General features: G+C 36.7%; 1 protein-coding gene across 31 annotated transcripts in view; it reads left to right on the top strand.

Annotated features, from left to right (window-relative positions):
- The window catches only part of rapgef2b (Rap guanine nucleotide exchange factor 2b), a 252,942-nt gene that overhangs the window by 71,950 nt on the left and 163,094 nt on the right, over nucleotides 1-17,898 (top strand). For all 31 annotated transcript variants that reach the window (XM_073922254.1, XM_073922248.1, XM_073922244.1 and 28 more), the window contains exons 3-4: nucleotides 1,811-1,867; nucleotides 17,728-17,811. In XM_073922254.1, the coding sequence (XP_073778355.1) occupies nucleotides 1,811-1,867; nucleotides 17,728-17,811 (141 nt within the window). The remainder of the gene's footprint in view (nucleotides 1-1,810; nucleotides 1,868-17,727; nucleotides 17,812-17,898) is intronic.

The following is a 17,898-nucleotide window of genomic DNA, read 5'->3' as shown; positions in this document are numbered from 1 at the left end:
CACTTCTACATAAAACAACAGTGAAATATGTCATCCACAAACACTCGGCTGTTGTCCTTGAGCTGCCCTTAAAGAGACAATTCACCCATTAAAGGGTTAGTTCCCCCAAAATGTAAAAAGCACTGCTTACAAATTCCATTTCATTTTCTTTTCGGCTTATTCCTTTTATTAATCTGGGGTCACCACAGTGGAATGAACCACTGCACATGTTTTTTGGACTTGTGCGGGACACTGGAGTACCCGGAGGAAACCCACGCCAACACGGGGGGAACATGCAAACTCCACACAGAAATCCCAACTGGCCCAGCCGAGACTCGAACCAGCGACCTTCTTGCTGTGATGCGACAGCACTACCCACTGCGCCACCGCACTGCCCCGTTTACAAATTTAGAAAATATTCATGTTCATGACTTGAATTTTAAAATCTTTCATTTTAATTCAGTTGCTGTCTAGTTTTATCTTTAAAATACAAACTTATTTTAGTATACCTTCATATTAATTATAATATATTATCTATTCTAGAATTTTTTTAGATTTTAAAATGAACAAAATTTAGAATGATTTCATTAGCTGACTAATATTTTATAGTTACGTTAATAATAATAGTAATAATGAAAATAATAATAATAATTTTCAAATATATCTTTGTTTATAGCTGTATATAGATAATATCACTATAAGCTGTATAGAAGTGTCTTGAAAAATATCTTAATTTATCTTAGAATCGTTCTTTACTAATTGAAACATGGAAGAACCCTCATCATTCTCTTTTTGAGTCTCTTTTTGAGTCTACACTGGTCTCACGGTTCGGTTCAGTTAAGTTACGATTATCATGCCATCGATTCAGTTCAATACGATATCTCGTTGCATCACGGTGCATTGACGATGCTTGACGATACACAGTTTTATATTTTCAAGCAGCAATTCTTGTATTAAAATGGATAAATATATAATACAATATATATATATATATATATATATATATATATATATATATATATATATATATATATATATATATATAATGTAATACAATTTTATCCTTTTATACAAACAGTTTTTGTTTATTAACAACACAAGCATTTATAGCAAATAAACAAATATAAATATCCCGCTCGCTCCCACAGCACTTGCGCGTCCTCAGTTATATCCGCGCATAGGGCGGCAGAATAAAGAGCGCAGTGTCCGCGACACCTCGCTCGCTCCCTCCCTCAGCACCTGCGCGTCCTCAGTTATATCCGCGCATAGAGCACCGGAAAAGAGGTCTACGACACCTCACTTCATTTTCATAACCGGTCACTTTCGTTTTCACATTGGGGTTGAGGGCGGCGTGATCGCCCTCTGTCTAGAGCGGCAGTTCAGCTTGCTCCGGCCCTGCCTTTGGGTCACTCGGAAGGTGGTGAAATTATAAATTTCTGTTACATTCTATTCGCTGATAAGATACACAATGTTCCTATGTAACTCCCAACGATACTTCCGGGTTTCTTCCCACCACAGCCTCGATTTCGCTTTTAAAAATGGCGGCCGCGTGAAATCAGTCTATTGGATTGAAGCAACTTGAGGGTGAGTAATTAATGACAGAAAATGTAATTTTCACTGAACTCTGCCTTTAGATATGGGCAGACTTTGTTGTGTTTTCTTATTTTAAAGGGTAAAACTTTCCTCCTGAAATCCGTTTTTGATCTTTGGCCTCACAATGCAAACTCTCTGCAATTTTTTTTTTTTCATAATCACAGAGGACAAATGGCTTTTGTAGTCTTTTTGTTTGGATCTGTCTCTGCTTCATGTTTTGTGTTTTGTGTCGTTTCAGGATAATGTGTGAAACGGTCCGCTACGAAAGACACGAAGCCAACGAAGTGCTGTATTAGTGAGTACCAAGCATCCAATTACCCTACTTTAGCTTAAATCCATTACTGTATACCTCGAAGCTTTTGTTGGATGTGTATAACCCCAAATAATCTTCAGAAAGTGTGGCACTCCTGAAGCACAGATAAATATAGCCCGCTTTTGTGAAGTCTTATCAAATTACAAAGGTGAGATGTGAACGCGCTGAAGCAGAAGTGTTAGATTGAGTGCTGAGTGAGCCTGCTGTCAACATATAATGAGGAGACTAGAAGATCACAATCACATTATGGGGAAAACAGGGTGACAGACACACACATACGCTCACACACGTGCACATTTACACACACACACACACACACACGCAGAAGCACATGAAAGCAGCCACACATACACACACTCACTTATATACACGTTCGAATACACCCTCCCTCCCACCCCACACACACATAAACATACATGCTCACTTACACACATACGCACACACATACGCACACATACACGCAGAAGCACATGAGTGCAGCCAAACACACACATATGTACACACTTATTTACACACATATACACACTCACACATGCATTCTGACATACACACACTCACATAAATGTACTTTCACACACACACACACACACACACACACACACACACACACACACACACACACACACACATGCAGAAGCATGAGTGCAGCCAAACACACACATACATGTACACACTCATTTACACACGCACACACTTTCTCACATGCGCATAAACGTACATGCTTACTTACACTGACTCACACACACACACACACACACACCCAAACACGTACAAATACACACTCCCTCAAAAACACATTCACATAAATGTACGCACTCACTGAGACACACTCACTTACACTCTCACTTACACTCACACACACACACACACACACACACACACACACACACACACACACACACACACACACGCACATACACACTCGCATATACACGCACATACACACTCGCATATACACACACATACTCGCATACAAAAATCATACATGCACACACTCTCATACTGTACATGTACACACTCACTCACATAAATGTACTGTGCAGTCTCAAACACACACACACACACACACACACACACACACACACACACACACACACACACACACACACACACGCACCTATTGATCCTCAACTTCTAAGACACACTGACCCACTTTACTTTTGCCCTTCATCTAAAGTACACAGTGTGTGTCTGTGTGTGTCTGTGTGTGTCTGTGTGTCTGTGTGTTTAAACAGTGTCTGCTTGTTTCCTCTACACACTCCTTGAAGTCTGTGTTCATATTATCTGACGCCCAACACTTTTTTTTTAGCTGCTGGAGCCCAATAAATACACACTCACACATTCTTAATGCCCAGCATAAATGAGCCGTCTTGCTTTTAAATCAGTCACTTTTAGTGGACTCTGTACAGTGAGATATTTGTGTAAATCTGATTAACTGTTTTGACATTAGTTTAAGTTTAGTTTAGTTTAGTACTAATATTATTTTTTGCATCAACTCATTTGAATTTAAATGTATTATTTTTCTTACCCTGATGATGTTAGGTGTCCAGTCTTTTATTTTAATAAACAATTTAATAATTTGTTTTTGTAAAAGGTGCACCTCATGAATTGTCTATGTAAGTATTTAATGTATTGTTATAGTTCTTTGGGTGGACTCACACACTCCCCTCCAATTTCACACTCTATTTTTCTCTTCTGCTGGAGGTAGACGAGTGTGTTTGCTTCTCTCCGCGGGTCACTGTCCACAAAGGACAGTGTCTCATTTACTCATCATCTCTGAGAGCGTCTAGTCTGTTGTGTCTGTGCGAGACTGGATAGTTGCTGCAATAAACTGCTGATATACATATAAAGGATGCAAAATTGAAATCAGAACGCTTAGAGTGCTTATCATAAGTCCACCCCTCACAGATCTCTCTTTTAAATGTTTTTTTTATAGGATGCTTTGCAATAATATCTTTGAGTATATACTAGGCTTGGGCAGTTTTCAAAATTTTGATCCAGTCAAACCTCCTCCCTATTTTACCTCGGTATGCGGTATTACCGTGCATAATAAAAACAATTATGACGTAAGGCTCAGACAGCATCACCAAACTGTTGGCTTGTGCCTAAACCATTCAGAAAGTGAATACCGTATATGCGAGCTCAGGTTTGCGGTCACCTGTTTGTCTTGTTCGTATTAGAGATCTGCACGGGACGCTCTTTCTCATTCACATGCACGCATGCACACACGCACACACAGAGAGAGCACCAAGCGACACACAGCTTCACGCTCTCTCTCATTCACACACATATACACACATAAACAGCATCCACATGCATGCGCGCATGCTCGCTCGCCGCAATATTGTTAGACCGCGCGCCCGTGCTTTATTTGGAAGTTTATTCCCACACCGCAAGAAATCTAGTCGGGTCTCGTGGCTCCCGCCGTTCAGCAGCGGGAATGCAGACCTTTAGTTTGTAAACCCCGTCTCCCTTATCGTGCGGAAATACTGCCAAACTGCAGGACACTTGGTGTGCGACTCGCCATCTTACCTCATCTCTCTCTCCTCCACACTGTCCTGTGATGACAATCACGCATACGCATTTGTAGGCATTAGTGCTCCATTTGGGACACTACATACGTGCTGTTGAGTGTGTAAGTACATATTGCATGAGTGCATAGTGTATAGTGTGCCATTTGGGACGCAGCTATTCACGCATACTCATAGACTACGGCCAAGTTAATTTATTCAATTCACCTATAGCGCATGTGTTTGGACTGTGGGGGAAACCGGAGCACCCGGAGGAAACCCACACCAAAACGGGGAGAACATGCAAACTCCACAGAGAAATGCCAACTGACCCAGCCGAGGCTCTAACCATGCAGCAACCTTCTTGCTGTGAGGCAACGGTGCTAACCAATGAGCACCTGTGCCGCCCACAAATCAACTTAATTTAACTCTTGTTTTGTAAATTTAAGTTGCTTAAAATATTTAAGTTGTCCCAAAAAAAAAATCTCAAGAATTCTGTTGCTTCAGCTCATTTAAATGAAGTCGTTTGAACAAGCCGCAAAAATATTTGTTCTGATTGTATGTGCCAGTGCCCATGTGTGTGTGTATATTGCCTTGATGTGTTTGTGTATGCTAGTGCTATGGGTCTATGTGTGTGTGTGTGTTTGTACTAGTGTGTTTGTGTACGCATGCTTTTGTCTGTGTGTTTGTGCATGTTTCTGTGTGTGTATTACGCCCCAAGTCTAGGGGAAACAAAAAGGGCATAATAAACGAAGAAAAAACAAATGTGTTGGGGTGGTGGATTTCCCAAACAAATCAAAACATAAGGCAAAAGATTCCCTTCGGTCGACAACCAAACTCACACACTCAATTGAGAGTATATATAAATAGATTTATTATAGAAAAATGGGGTTAATATAATTGAGCAACTCTTCAGGGTGACCACAGGCCAAAATAACAAACAAAAGAATCTATAAAGTAAATCCACTCAATTACCTATTACTATTTAAAGAAAAAATACAAAAAAAAACTTACATTGCTCCCTAAACATAATCAAAAGTAGGGGTGTCAAAAATAATCGTTTTTTCGGTGCACTGCGATGCAGACGCGGACAATTCGGTATGGGTTCAGTAATAATCATAACCGGTTATTACTGACGTCATTTACCTCATATGCGCTCTGTCGTGAGGGAGGCGATCGCGAGTATTTACAACGCTCTAACTACTTAAAACTCATAAACTGTGCACAATTTCACTGTGTGTGTTTGCTGGATCAGTCTTTCACTGACATATACAACAAAAGCCCCTATTTCACTGAGATCGAGAGAATGAAAGTAGCCTACTCCATTTCTCTCTCTTTCTTTCTTGCGCGCGCTCTGTCTCTCTCTCTTTCTCTCTCTCTCTCTCTCTCTCTCTCTCTCTCTCTCTCTCTCTCTTTCTCTCTCTCACACACACACACACACACACACACACACACACACAGTGGCCCATTTGACCTGCTGGCGTGGCTTTTCTTCTCTTCTCGGCTGTTTTACAGTGTTACTTTTGCATCCAGAAAGGAGCACGTGTCTGCAGAGTTTTCTCCACCGTGTCTATCATACATCAGCTGTGAGATCGCTGCTGCCGCCTGCCGCTTATCAGTGTCACTCATCTGTGAAGAACGCAGCGCACAAGAGCCAATCGCAACCGTTTTTTTTGAGGGTGTGACCAATCAAAGAGGTGTAAGAGAACTAGACAAGGATCAGAAATTGAGCTGTATTATATTTGTTTATATTATTTGCTAAATGCTCGTTTTATTTAAAGTTACAGTTTATATATCTAACTTTTTGTATTAAATGACAAAATTGTATTACAAATAGTATGTAAATATAAATATATTCATACATTTTAATACAAGAAATGCTGCTGTGAAGAAATATAAAACTGTGTATGGAAAGCACCGTGATGCACTTTGATGCACTGAAATATCGAATTGAACCGAATCGATGGCATGATAATCGTAACCGAACCGTGAGACTAGTGTAGGTTCACACCTCTAATCAAAAGTAATAAAAAAAAAATAGGCAGGTCACCCCTACATGCTCCAACTCTCAAAAATATTTTAACGTATGATGAGCATCAGTACAATATTGGTTGTTGGTCGTCGGCCGGAGGGGTGAGGGAAACCCAGGAGCTCCACTCCAATCACCGAACGCACAGAAATGAGCTATCCAAACCCTGCTGGAAACTCCCTTATATACAGGCCTCCGAGACCAGCAGCCAATCACAACAAGGGATCACGCTGGTGTGAGTCTATGGAATAACAGAAAAACAACAGGAAGGCGGGACAAAGAAAAAGACAGAGTACAATTCGCAATAATAAATAAATAAATAAACTTCAGTCGTAACAGTGTGTATTTGTGTAAACAGTCAGTCATGGTCCGGCGTCCTGCTGTTCATTGTCTGCAGGGTGGAGATGACAGAAAAACTTTCTTTTGAACAGAGAGTTTGTCTTCCAACACATGCATATAAAGCGGCGTGTATTTTTGGTTCATCTATAAGTTGTGCGTTTGGGTAACAGAGTGAGTCATTCCTCTGTTTAATGCGCTTGTTTTCCTCCACGTCTCCCAGTGGCAGCTTATTTAAGAAGCACTAACAGTGGCAGTGTCTGAAACACCTCAGCCATTCACTCCAGTGTGTTTTTTTTTTATTTGTTTTTTTTATTAGACACTTCACTGCTTTAAAGCTCGGCACTAATAATAATCTTCAGACTTGTGTTCGCTGCTGCTGATTTCCCTCAGGAGTAAACTAGTCCCACTGCAGCTTCTGAAGCGCTCGTGCCAAATACACAAACACACAGCGCCTTCCCGCTTCTGCGCTATATTGGAGCCGGTTGGGAGGACGCTGAAGTCACATTGGGGCTTCTCGAAATATTGCTGATAAAAGTTGAAGCGTGCTTGGCGAGGCTCATTGATTTCTGCTTTTGGTAAATAATGTTTAAGCGATGTTTGAATTTGTTAAGCGATGTTTTAAAGCTCAGGGGATTTTGCTCAGGGATGTTTTGCATGTTCTTGTTAAATATGCTCTTAAATGAAACATTCATATCTTTTACATGAAGACAATTTGGGTATATTAGGAGATGATTTGGTAGAAACAGTTCTAAATAGTAAATATTTCTTAATCTTAATAGAAAAAGTGTTATAAATACATTGAACTCTGGTGGTTTCATGATGTTAATCCATTAGACTCGTTTATGATCAGTAAGAATGTAATATAACCATTGCAATGAATACAATAACATTAAATTAAAAATACATTTTTTAATAAAAAAATGTCATCAATTTAACAAATTAAAATAAAAATTAAATTCAATAAAAAAATTATCTCAATAAACAACTATTAAATATATTTTATTAAACATTTTATTAAATAAAAAATCTAATTTAAATAATAAAAAACTAATTAAAATGAATTAAAATATATATTAAAATGTATTTAAATAAAAATGCAACAAAAATTCTAATTCAAATTATAAAAATAAAATAAATTGAAAAATATATAAAAAGATTTGTTTAAATTAAAATTAAATTACAAAAATAAAATATATTGTGGCTTCACACTCGCAGTAACAAAAGTACAGGAGCTGTCTCTGGGGCAGCAGCTTTTCAAAAGGTACATATTTGTACCTGAAGGGTCCATAATGGTACCTCAAAGGTACTTTTTAGATACATTTGGGGACTAATATGCACCTTTAAGGTATCATTGTGGACTCTTCGGGTACAAATTTGTACCTTTTGAAAAGCTACTGCCCCAGAGACTCCTGTACCTTTATTTCTGAGAGTGTAAAAATATTACAGATAAAAGTTAAAGCAAGTTTAAGCGAGGCTCATTGGTTTCTGCTTTTGGTACATAATGTTTTAAGTGATGTTTTAAAGCTCAGGGGATTTTGTCTGGGATGTTTTGCATGTTTGTGTTAAATGAAACTTTGGGTAAGACAATTTGGACATATTAGGAGATGGTTTGGTAGAAATAGATTTTTACTTAAACTTGATAGAAAAAGTGTTGTAAATACTTTGAACTGTTGTGGTTTTATGATATCAATTCATTATGTTGTGTTCACTCCAGACACGGTACGTGAGGATAAAGCCCGCTATTAGCACGTAAATAGAGGTATGAACAGTGAACATTTTGAGTTTACTCGCTTCATTCACTAGTCAAATTCACTTTACAATAGACATGGATTTGCGTCATTAGCAGGGCCTCTGTCGGCGCGGTGACTGTAGCTTCATTGCGAAATGGTTAACAAGGATTTTATTGAGAGGTTAGCTGTGTTTATGTGCATTATGAAGAGTGAAAAACCACGTCGATTCATATGGAGCCGTGTCTTAGTCCACTGGATCCTTTCAGAGGTGCACCCGGCTCTAAGTTCATCAACTCCTCCAGAAACTATAACTAGATGATGGAAGCTTTCAGCAGTGCTTTAAACTGAGCCGAGTTCAGTTTGATCAACTGTTGTCCAGTGTCGGCAGGAGGATTTCTGCCGGGACACCAACAACATGGCACTACCTCATAATCACACCCATACAAGAGAAAGCTCCTTATTGGTTAATGTGGTGCGAATGTCTGCTGTAGTTGAGATTTCTCGAGCGATTCGCATGTCAATCGTGCAAAATGCTCCAATTACGCCGCTTCATTTGCGACAAACGCTTCACTGCCGCTGCCTCATTCACGCGTATTGTGTTGCAGGATGTCTATTCGTGTCTTTGCATCGGCTTAACATGTAAATCACTTGACGCTTCATTCCCGTCTGCGTCTGGAGTGAATGCAGCATTAGACTTGTTTTTGATGAGTAAGAATTTAATATAACCATTGTAATGCATTTAATCAATAAACTAAAAATTAAATAAAAATTTGTATTAAACTAAAAATGTAATAAATAAAATAATAAAAATTATTAAATGAAAAATTAAATTAAATTAAAATCTAATTAAAATAATAAAAATATATTTTTTAAATATATTAAAAATGTATTTAAATTAAAATTAAATTACAAAATATAATAAATTTTGCCTTTTAACCGGACATTTATAAAGAACTTATTTTAGAGCAGTAATCACAATATTGTAATACCATGATATTTTTATCCAAGGTTATCATACCGTCAGAATCTTATACCGGTCCATGCCTAATAATTACATTGAACTGTGGCGGTTTTCAATGATATCAGTTCAGTAGACTTGTTTTTGATGAGTAAGAATTGAATATAACCATTGCAAGTAATTTAACAATAAAATAAAACAAATTAAATAGAATATAAATGTATATTTAAAATAAAAATTCATTCATTTATTTTATTTTCGACTCCTTTTATTAATCAGGGGTCGCCACAGTGGAATGAACCACCAAATTATCCAGCACATGTTTTACACAACGGATGTCCTTCCAGCCGCAACCCAGAACATGGGAAACACAGATACACTCTAATACACTACGGCCAATTTAGCTTACCCAATTCACCTCTAGCACATGTGTTTGACTGTGGGTGAAACTGGAGCACCCGGAGAAAACTCACACTAACACGGGGAGAACATGCAAACTCCACACAGAAATGACAACTGACCCAGCTGGAACTCGAAACAGTGACCTTCTTGCTGTGAGGCGACAGCACTACCCACTGCATCATCGTGATGATCAATAAAAAAAATAAAATAAATAAAAAAATAAATAAATAAATATTACAAATAATAATAAAAAATTCAATGCATTTAAAAATGACTTAAATTGCATTTAATTGAAATTTCAATTACACAATAAAATGTAAAAATAAATTAAAAAAATTATACTAAAAGTGTTAAAAATAAATTGTAATAAATTTGTGGTTTCATGATATTAATTTATTATGAATTTTTTTATTTAATAAGAATGTAGGAAAACTGTTGCAAGAAATAAAAATAATTAAATTATATTAGGTAAAATTAAATTCAATTTAAATAATTAAAATATATTAAATGTATAATTAAATTACAAAACAAAAATAAAAAATAAATAAATTGTGGCATCTATAAATATTCTAATTTTCTATTCATTTAATTAAATATATTTTTAAATTATTTTTTATATTTTATTATTTAATTTAATTTTACTGTTAATTTTAGTTTAAATGCATTATTATTATTATTATTATTAGTATTATTAGTAATATTATTATTAAATGTTATAATTTATTATTTTTAAAAGTTTCATCTGAAATAGTTTTATTATCATTATTCATTTTATTTTTAATTAAATTTAGTGTTATGTTTATTATTATTATTATTATTATTATTATTATTATTAATATGAATTGTATTTTTAATTACATTTGTGTTGTTTATTATTATTATTATTATTATTATTATTTTATTTTAAATTAAATTTAGTGTTATTAATATTAATATTAATATTCCGTTTATTATTATTATTATTATTATTTTATTAATTAAAGATTTTGGCTTAACTATAATAATTTAAACTATTTAGTATGTAGTTGAGTGAAGCTCATCAGATAAATAAGGCTCCAGGAAGAGTGTGTTTGTGCTGTGGGCTGCTGCAGGGCTGCTGATGATCATTTGATGAGCTCTGGAGCTGGAAGAGTGTTTCTGTTTCTGTGACCCAGTTCAGTCAGTGCTGAACATCCCGTCTCTCAGCCTCCATCACTCCCGCTCTGCTTTCTGCTGATTAATAATTGAGTGCCGCGTTTTTGTCTGCGCGCTCAGGAAAAACGATTAAAAGAGCGAGCAGATGAAGGGAGCCATGCAGAAAGAGGACAGAAAAAGCAGACGCTGCTCGTGCTGCGTTTCTAGAGTTGCCTCATTAGTCCTATAGAGAGTTGATGCAGAGATATGTGTGTGTGTGTGTGTGTGTGTGTGTTTACTTTCATGAAGTTTGGAGAAGTGTTTTTTGTGCCAAAGGTTAAAGAAGTCTTTCTGTAGATGTGGACTTTATCATTGGGGGAATTACTGGTAATTAATTAAAGACAAATGGAGGCGGTTAATTGAAATAGATGTAGATGTTGATTTGAATTAAATACATTTTCCTGGTTTGTTATTATGAAATGTTTGCTAGCAGTGTTAAATGTTATTTAGGAAGCCTTGTGGTTATATTAATATTTTACTGTTATCATTTTTATTTTTTTAAACAATTTTATTTAGTTTTTTTACATTTTTTTAATCTTTTAATCTTTAATCTTTTCTTTTATATATAATTAAATTTTTATAGATTTTTAAAAAACGTATAACCATTCATTTATTCATTTTCTTGTTGGCTTAGTCCCCTTATTAATCTGGGGTTTCCACAGCAGAATGAACCGCCAACTTATCCTGCAAGTTTTTACGCAGTGCTTACCCATCTCTGGGAAACATCCAAACACATTCACACACACACACACACACACACACACACACACACACACACACACACACACACACACACACACACACACACACACACACACACACACACTACTGTATACACTACTGACAATTTAGCCTACCCAGTTCACCTGTACCGCATGTCTTTGGACTGTGGGGGAAACCGGAGCACCCGGAGGAAACCCACGCGAATGCCCACGCGAAAACCCATGCGAACATGCAAACTCCGCACAGAAAAACGCCAACTGAGCTGAGGCTCGAACCAGCAACCTTCTTTCTGTGAGGCGACAGCACTACCTACTACGCCACTGCATATATGTGCAAATATGTAGCTCCCTGGTTCAATAAAGCATTGACTCCTTTTTTTTTTTTCTTGTTTTCCCAAGATTTATTTTCAGTGCAGCATTCACTTCATCGGCGCAGTCATCTTACACTGTAAGCCAAACACCTTGCACCGTAAGAGCTTTGTATACAAAGAGAAAATGAAACCAAATGTAATCAAACATGAAAACTGTATATAAACAAACAGACATCACTTAAACTCAATATACAAACTCAATACAAACAAACAAACATATTAAACATGAAGTGTCGGTACCTTGTTCTCCAATCAAACCAGAAACTAAACCTTGAGACCGTAGCAAACCGCACAGCTGGGATGCCGTGATCATGTGCGATCTTTCTGTGTATCCGTTTATATCCGTAATGGTAATCAATTCAAAATAAAGAAGGTCTGCTTTTACACTGAAAAATGTATATAAAATAATCATTATAAACATATTGTAGAAAAATAGACACAATAACATAAACATCATATCAAAAGTCATTAACACTCCCACCAAATTATGAGTGCAAATATTGACATACAAATCACAAATAATTTCCTAGTATCGAACTCTTATTCACGTTTTTGTTTCTTTCTTTTTTTAATACTATTTTTTTATTAACCATGATAATAAATACACTCCCATAAATTTGTAGAAAATTTTTAAAAACAATTCATGATCCACTTACATAATTTTAAAATAGCTATTCATTTCTTTCCTTTAGCAACACAAGTTTTTGCCCTGGTCTTGTATTATATATATATATATATACAGATAAAAACAGAATTATTATTCCCCCTGAAATATAAGCCCCCCTGTTTACTTAATATATATATATATATATATATATATATATATATATATATATATATATATATATATATATATATATATATATATATATATATATATATATATATATATATATATATATATATATATATATATTAAGTTTACTTAATTTCCTTGTTTTATTTAAACATTTTTTAAATATTATTATAATTATTATTATTTAATTTTAGTGTATTATTGCAACGTTATCTGTTTGCTATAAGACAGAAATAGTAAAAAATGACAATAATAGTGCTCAGCTGCAACAAAGCAGTTTAACGTTTTTAACATGTTGATTGCAACATGTCGATTATTTATATTCAAACAACTATTTATGTTTATTGGAAATTTTTCATAAATATAAAAATATCTAAACTGTGATCGTGATTCAGTTATGTCAGAGTGGACAGGGCTAATCGGTTGTTTTTTTTTGTGCAGAATCATGGGTAATGTTGTTCGTCTAAATTATTCCCTAAAGCAGCGGTTCTCAAACTGTGGTACATGTACCACTAGTGGTACGCAGGCTTCCTTCTAATGGTACGTGGAGGAATCGCTGAATAATTAAGTAAAAAAATTAACACACTTTTATTGCAAATGATAACACAGATTTGTTCAGTAAATAGATTTTAATAGGCTAAACCTTTTAATTTATTTTTAAGTTTTTAATGTTTGTTTTATATTCTTTCATTTAAAGCTAATTTCCTTTTAATATTTGTAATGGTTGTTGGGGGTGTATCCCATATTTTTACATCCTAATGTTGAAAGCTATAGTTTAATCACTTTTCTGACACACAAAGCCTACTCTAACGCGCAGTAAGCAGATCTAATTTCTAATTTAAATATGTAAATATATCATATATATTTAAAATACAAGTAATGTTTAGATTTCAAAGATATACAAATAAGTCATATATATATATATATATATATATATATATATATATATATATATATATATATATATATATATAGTACATGTAAAAATTTTAAAAATTTTCAAAAAGAGTTTATAAATATGATGATATTTATGAGGTCCAAGGAACATTTTCAGGTTTTGATGAATAGGCTCCTATATGTTAATACTATAAATTTAAGCACAGCAGTTTTCTGTTCACTTTGAGAACAGTGGCATTTTTAATTAACTTTCAAAAGCACACGTTGATTTTTTATGTATTTTTAATGTTTTGGTTAATGTTCAAACTATTAATATTGTTAAAAGTGGCTGACAATAATAAATATTCATAAAAATAGAAACTAATCTACCATGTTTCTGAACTGTGCAGAGCTGTAGCTGCTTAGGCCGTACTTATACTTGGTACAGTTGCCTCGAACCGGGCCAAAGCACGCTTGTCCCCCCTCCCGTCTCCCCCGACGGCCCGCACTCACACCACAATTGGGCCTGGGCATGCTTACATCATCGCTGCTGCGCTGTTCAGTGAGAAGCGCTCTCTCACTCAGCAGCACAGTGGAGATTTCTCTAGTTATATTGTTTCAGTCGGCTTGATATGCAGTGACATGCAGTCGAATATTTCGCCAAACAGTCCTTAGGGATGCGATGACACGCAGTCAGATATTTCGCAGAACAGATCCGCCACTTTTGGCGCTCATAAACAATCATAAAGTCCTGGTGCTGCAGGAATGAGGAGGTCTGCTGAAGGCGCAGCTGTCGTGCAGTGAGGGGTTTGCGTATTTAATAAGCTACGGCAGTTTGCGTTCACTGAACAGTAAGAATGATTAATAAATCCACATGAAACAGCCCCTTAAAAGTCACGTCTCGCTTTCAGTTTCGGGCTTTGGCGCGTTTTGCACTCACACTACAAGCGTACCGCGCCAAAGCCTAAGTGAACTGCGCTTAGGCACACCTCGTCCAACCGGGCCAGGGCCGGCCAAGTGAAACGTGCTTGAGCCCGATTCAGCGCACTCACACTTCTCAAACGATCCGGGCCTGGGCACGGTACGGATGGCATAGTGTGAGTACACCCTTAATTAAGCCTATACGCTATAGTATTTCAATGCTGGTCATTATGGTGGTACTTGGACAGAATTTTTTTTTTTCTGAGGTGGTACTTGGTGAAAAAAGTTTGAGAACCACTACCTTAAAGGATAAGTTGTAAACTCAAACTGACATTTATACAAAAGCGTAACTTTACCAGACAGTCTTATGGCGTTACAGGAGCTCATCTTTTATATGTTATCACTGAAAATCAGTTCCATATCAAGAAACGAAAAGGATTTTTACTTCAGAACGCAACCGGATATAATCAGAATGGCATATTCCAGTGAGCCCCGTGATAAGATGAAGATCTGCAAGGAATCTCATTGCAGACAAAACACATTTAATGCAATGAAACAACAAGTAAATGTGCAGTAATGAAGTGTGCGGTGTAGCATGAAATCGGGCTTATTTGCTTCACGTTAGCTCTGTCTATCAGCTCATGAAGCCAGCGCTGCTTTGGGCACGTTTTATCACTGGAGTGCGGATGGGCTGTTCTGACTCCCTGATCAAGATGTCCGCCGCTCATCGGATTGCTCCTCTTTTCACGTTCCCACTTTTAACACATACTGAGAGGCAGACATGGAGCGGGAAGGACTCGCCTAGGAAGATGTCTAGCGTTCCTGACTGCTCCGTGACCTGAAAAAAAAGCAGTGTTAAGGGGGGGGTTGTGTGTCAGTGTGTTATTTTCTACGCACACACACATAAACCAAGCAGTCACTGGTAAAAGAGATTGTGAGCCATTTGATCGCTCCGTCCAATGTTTTCCTTTGGGAATCTTCTCGTGTGGTCTTTTGTATTCCCTCAGAGGTGTATCGGGAGAAAAATGATGATGGAGTGTTAAGGCTGGGACATAAGCTGATGGTCGGATGTTGGGAGTCATCGCTCAGCGTTTGTTGTTGATACTCATCAGTTTAACGTTGGAGCTCACTGGCCACATTCAGCATGTCAAATCAACATAAAACCATTGGCTGAAGAAAGCACTCTGATTGGTTAATCAGCAGTGAATCAAAATATAAACACTTTTTAAAAACTTTTATTAAAATACTAACTGTGAATCCTAGAGCCTCAGAGAAGAAAGCTAAATATGCTGTAAATACTAACAGCAAGAAAGACGAGTGAGGAAAATGACAACAGCCAATAAGAATAGGAATATCTGCTGAGATTATCTGCCATTTTTTTTTTTTTTTGCTTAAATTAGGTTTAATTAGATGAGAAAAAAACATAATACCTGTTTATAATAGTATGATCATTACATAAATAAAGGATAATAAAAAATACCACAATCCAGATATATCCAGCTGCAGAACCGCAGAACCACACCTGTTTTAGGCAAACACAATCTAACACACACAATTTAGGCAAACCATATATGGTAACTAACTAACTCCTTAGCATTATCGCCACCTATTGACTTTCACAAATATGGTTTTCCATTTCAGTCATCATTATTATTATATCGTAACGATCATTTTAACATCTCTGCAGTTTCTGAACTCAAATTAGATAAATAAAAATAATTGGTAAAGACATTTATGACTTTATTCATGTGTCCACATAAAGAAAACATAATAGACCGTCTAATTGTAGGATTAAGTGTAATAAACTAATTCAGGATCTTAGGGTGCTTTCACACCTACACTTTTGTTTTGGAACGTATCTCGTTTGCAAGTGATGATCTCCCGGTAATCTCGCGTCTCCCTCCTGGTCCTCCCGGTCCCTCCCGGTCCACCCTTCTCACCCCTCCCCACCGCATCTCTCCTCAGACACGTCGTGCGCGCACACCCTGTCAATCACCACCAAACCACCACCTCTCCTGACAGTTAAGCGGGACGCTGCAAAATAAACCCTGACACTCTGACTAATGTAAGGAGAGTTTACTCACACGTGACTTGTTTTAGCTCTTTTGGTCCAATTAGAAACTTTGCAGTGTGAAAGCGAACCGCTCCAAGAGCAAAGAGCAACAATGTCACATTTGTAATCTCTGTTTCAGAACAACTGAATCGATTCACAGGTGTGAAAGCACCCTTAATCGTATCATACTTGGTAAAAATCACTTTGTTGTAAAATATAAAAGTAGTACCACAGTCTGGTATGGAAGCTGCTCTGTTGCTGAGCGTAAGGCACTGCAGCGGGTGGTGAAAACTGCCCAACGCATCACAGCGACCACACCGCCAGCCATTGAGGACATCCATAAGAAACACTGTCTGCGCCGAGCACGCTGTATTCTTAGGGACACCTCTCACCCTGCTCACAGACTGGGCTCTCTCTTGCCTTCCGGCAGGCCCTCACTGACTCTTTTGCCCCCCAAATACATCCCCCACTCTCCTCTAACTTAAACTCCTCACAATCACTGCACTGTTTAACATTTGCACATTAAAAATTTGCACATATTCATTGCACTACATTGCACTGCTTTACTTATTTGAACTGCTGCACATGGACATTTGTAATTACGTACACACCCACTGTACATTTACATTTGTAATTGTGTTTATCTATCTACACACTTCTGATTATTAATAGCAACCTGTACATATATTCATCTATTGTAAATCTGTTCATAGCTAATACAACCTGTATATAATGCTGATAGTAATTTCATCTATAAATATCACCATAGTTTCTCTATAACTGCACTTTATAACTTATATCCTGCACTTGCTGCTATTGCACTGCTGGTTAGACCTAAACTACATTTCATTGCATTGTACTTGTACATGTGTAATGCCAATAAAGTTGAATCTAATCTAATCTGATAAGCATGTTTGTTTCCTGTTGAACTGACGTTTTTTCTTTGTCTTCTTCTCTTACAGTCCAGATGACATTGGCACATGCTGGTACATTCTACTTTCCGGATCGGTTTTCATCAAAGAGTCCATGTTCTTGCCACGCTCCAGGTATGCCTGTTGCACATTCACTTCTCGTTAGAAAACACACCTAATATGCACCTGTCATTTATATTGACATTATATAAATTGTTGTCT

Source organism: Danio rerio, chromosome 14, assembly GCF_049306965.1.
Source record: "Danio rerio strain Tuebingen ecotype United States chromosome 14, GRCz12tu, whole genome shotgun sequence".
Classification (NCBI taxonomy): domain Eukaryota; kingdom Metazoa; phylum Chordata; class Actinopteri; order Cypriniformes; family Danionidae; genus Danio; species Danio rerio.
The sequence above is the reverse complement of the archived record's forward strand: the minus strand, read 5'-3'. Positions and strand labels throughout refer to the sequence as shown.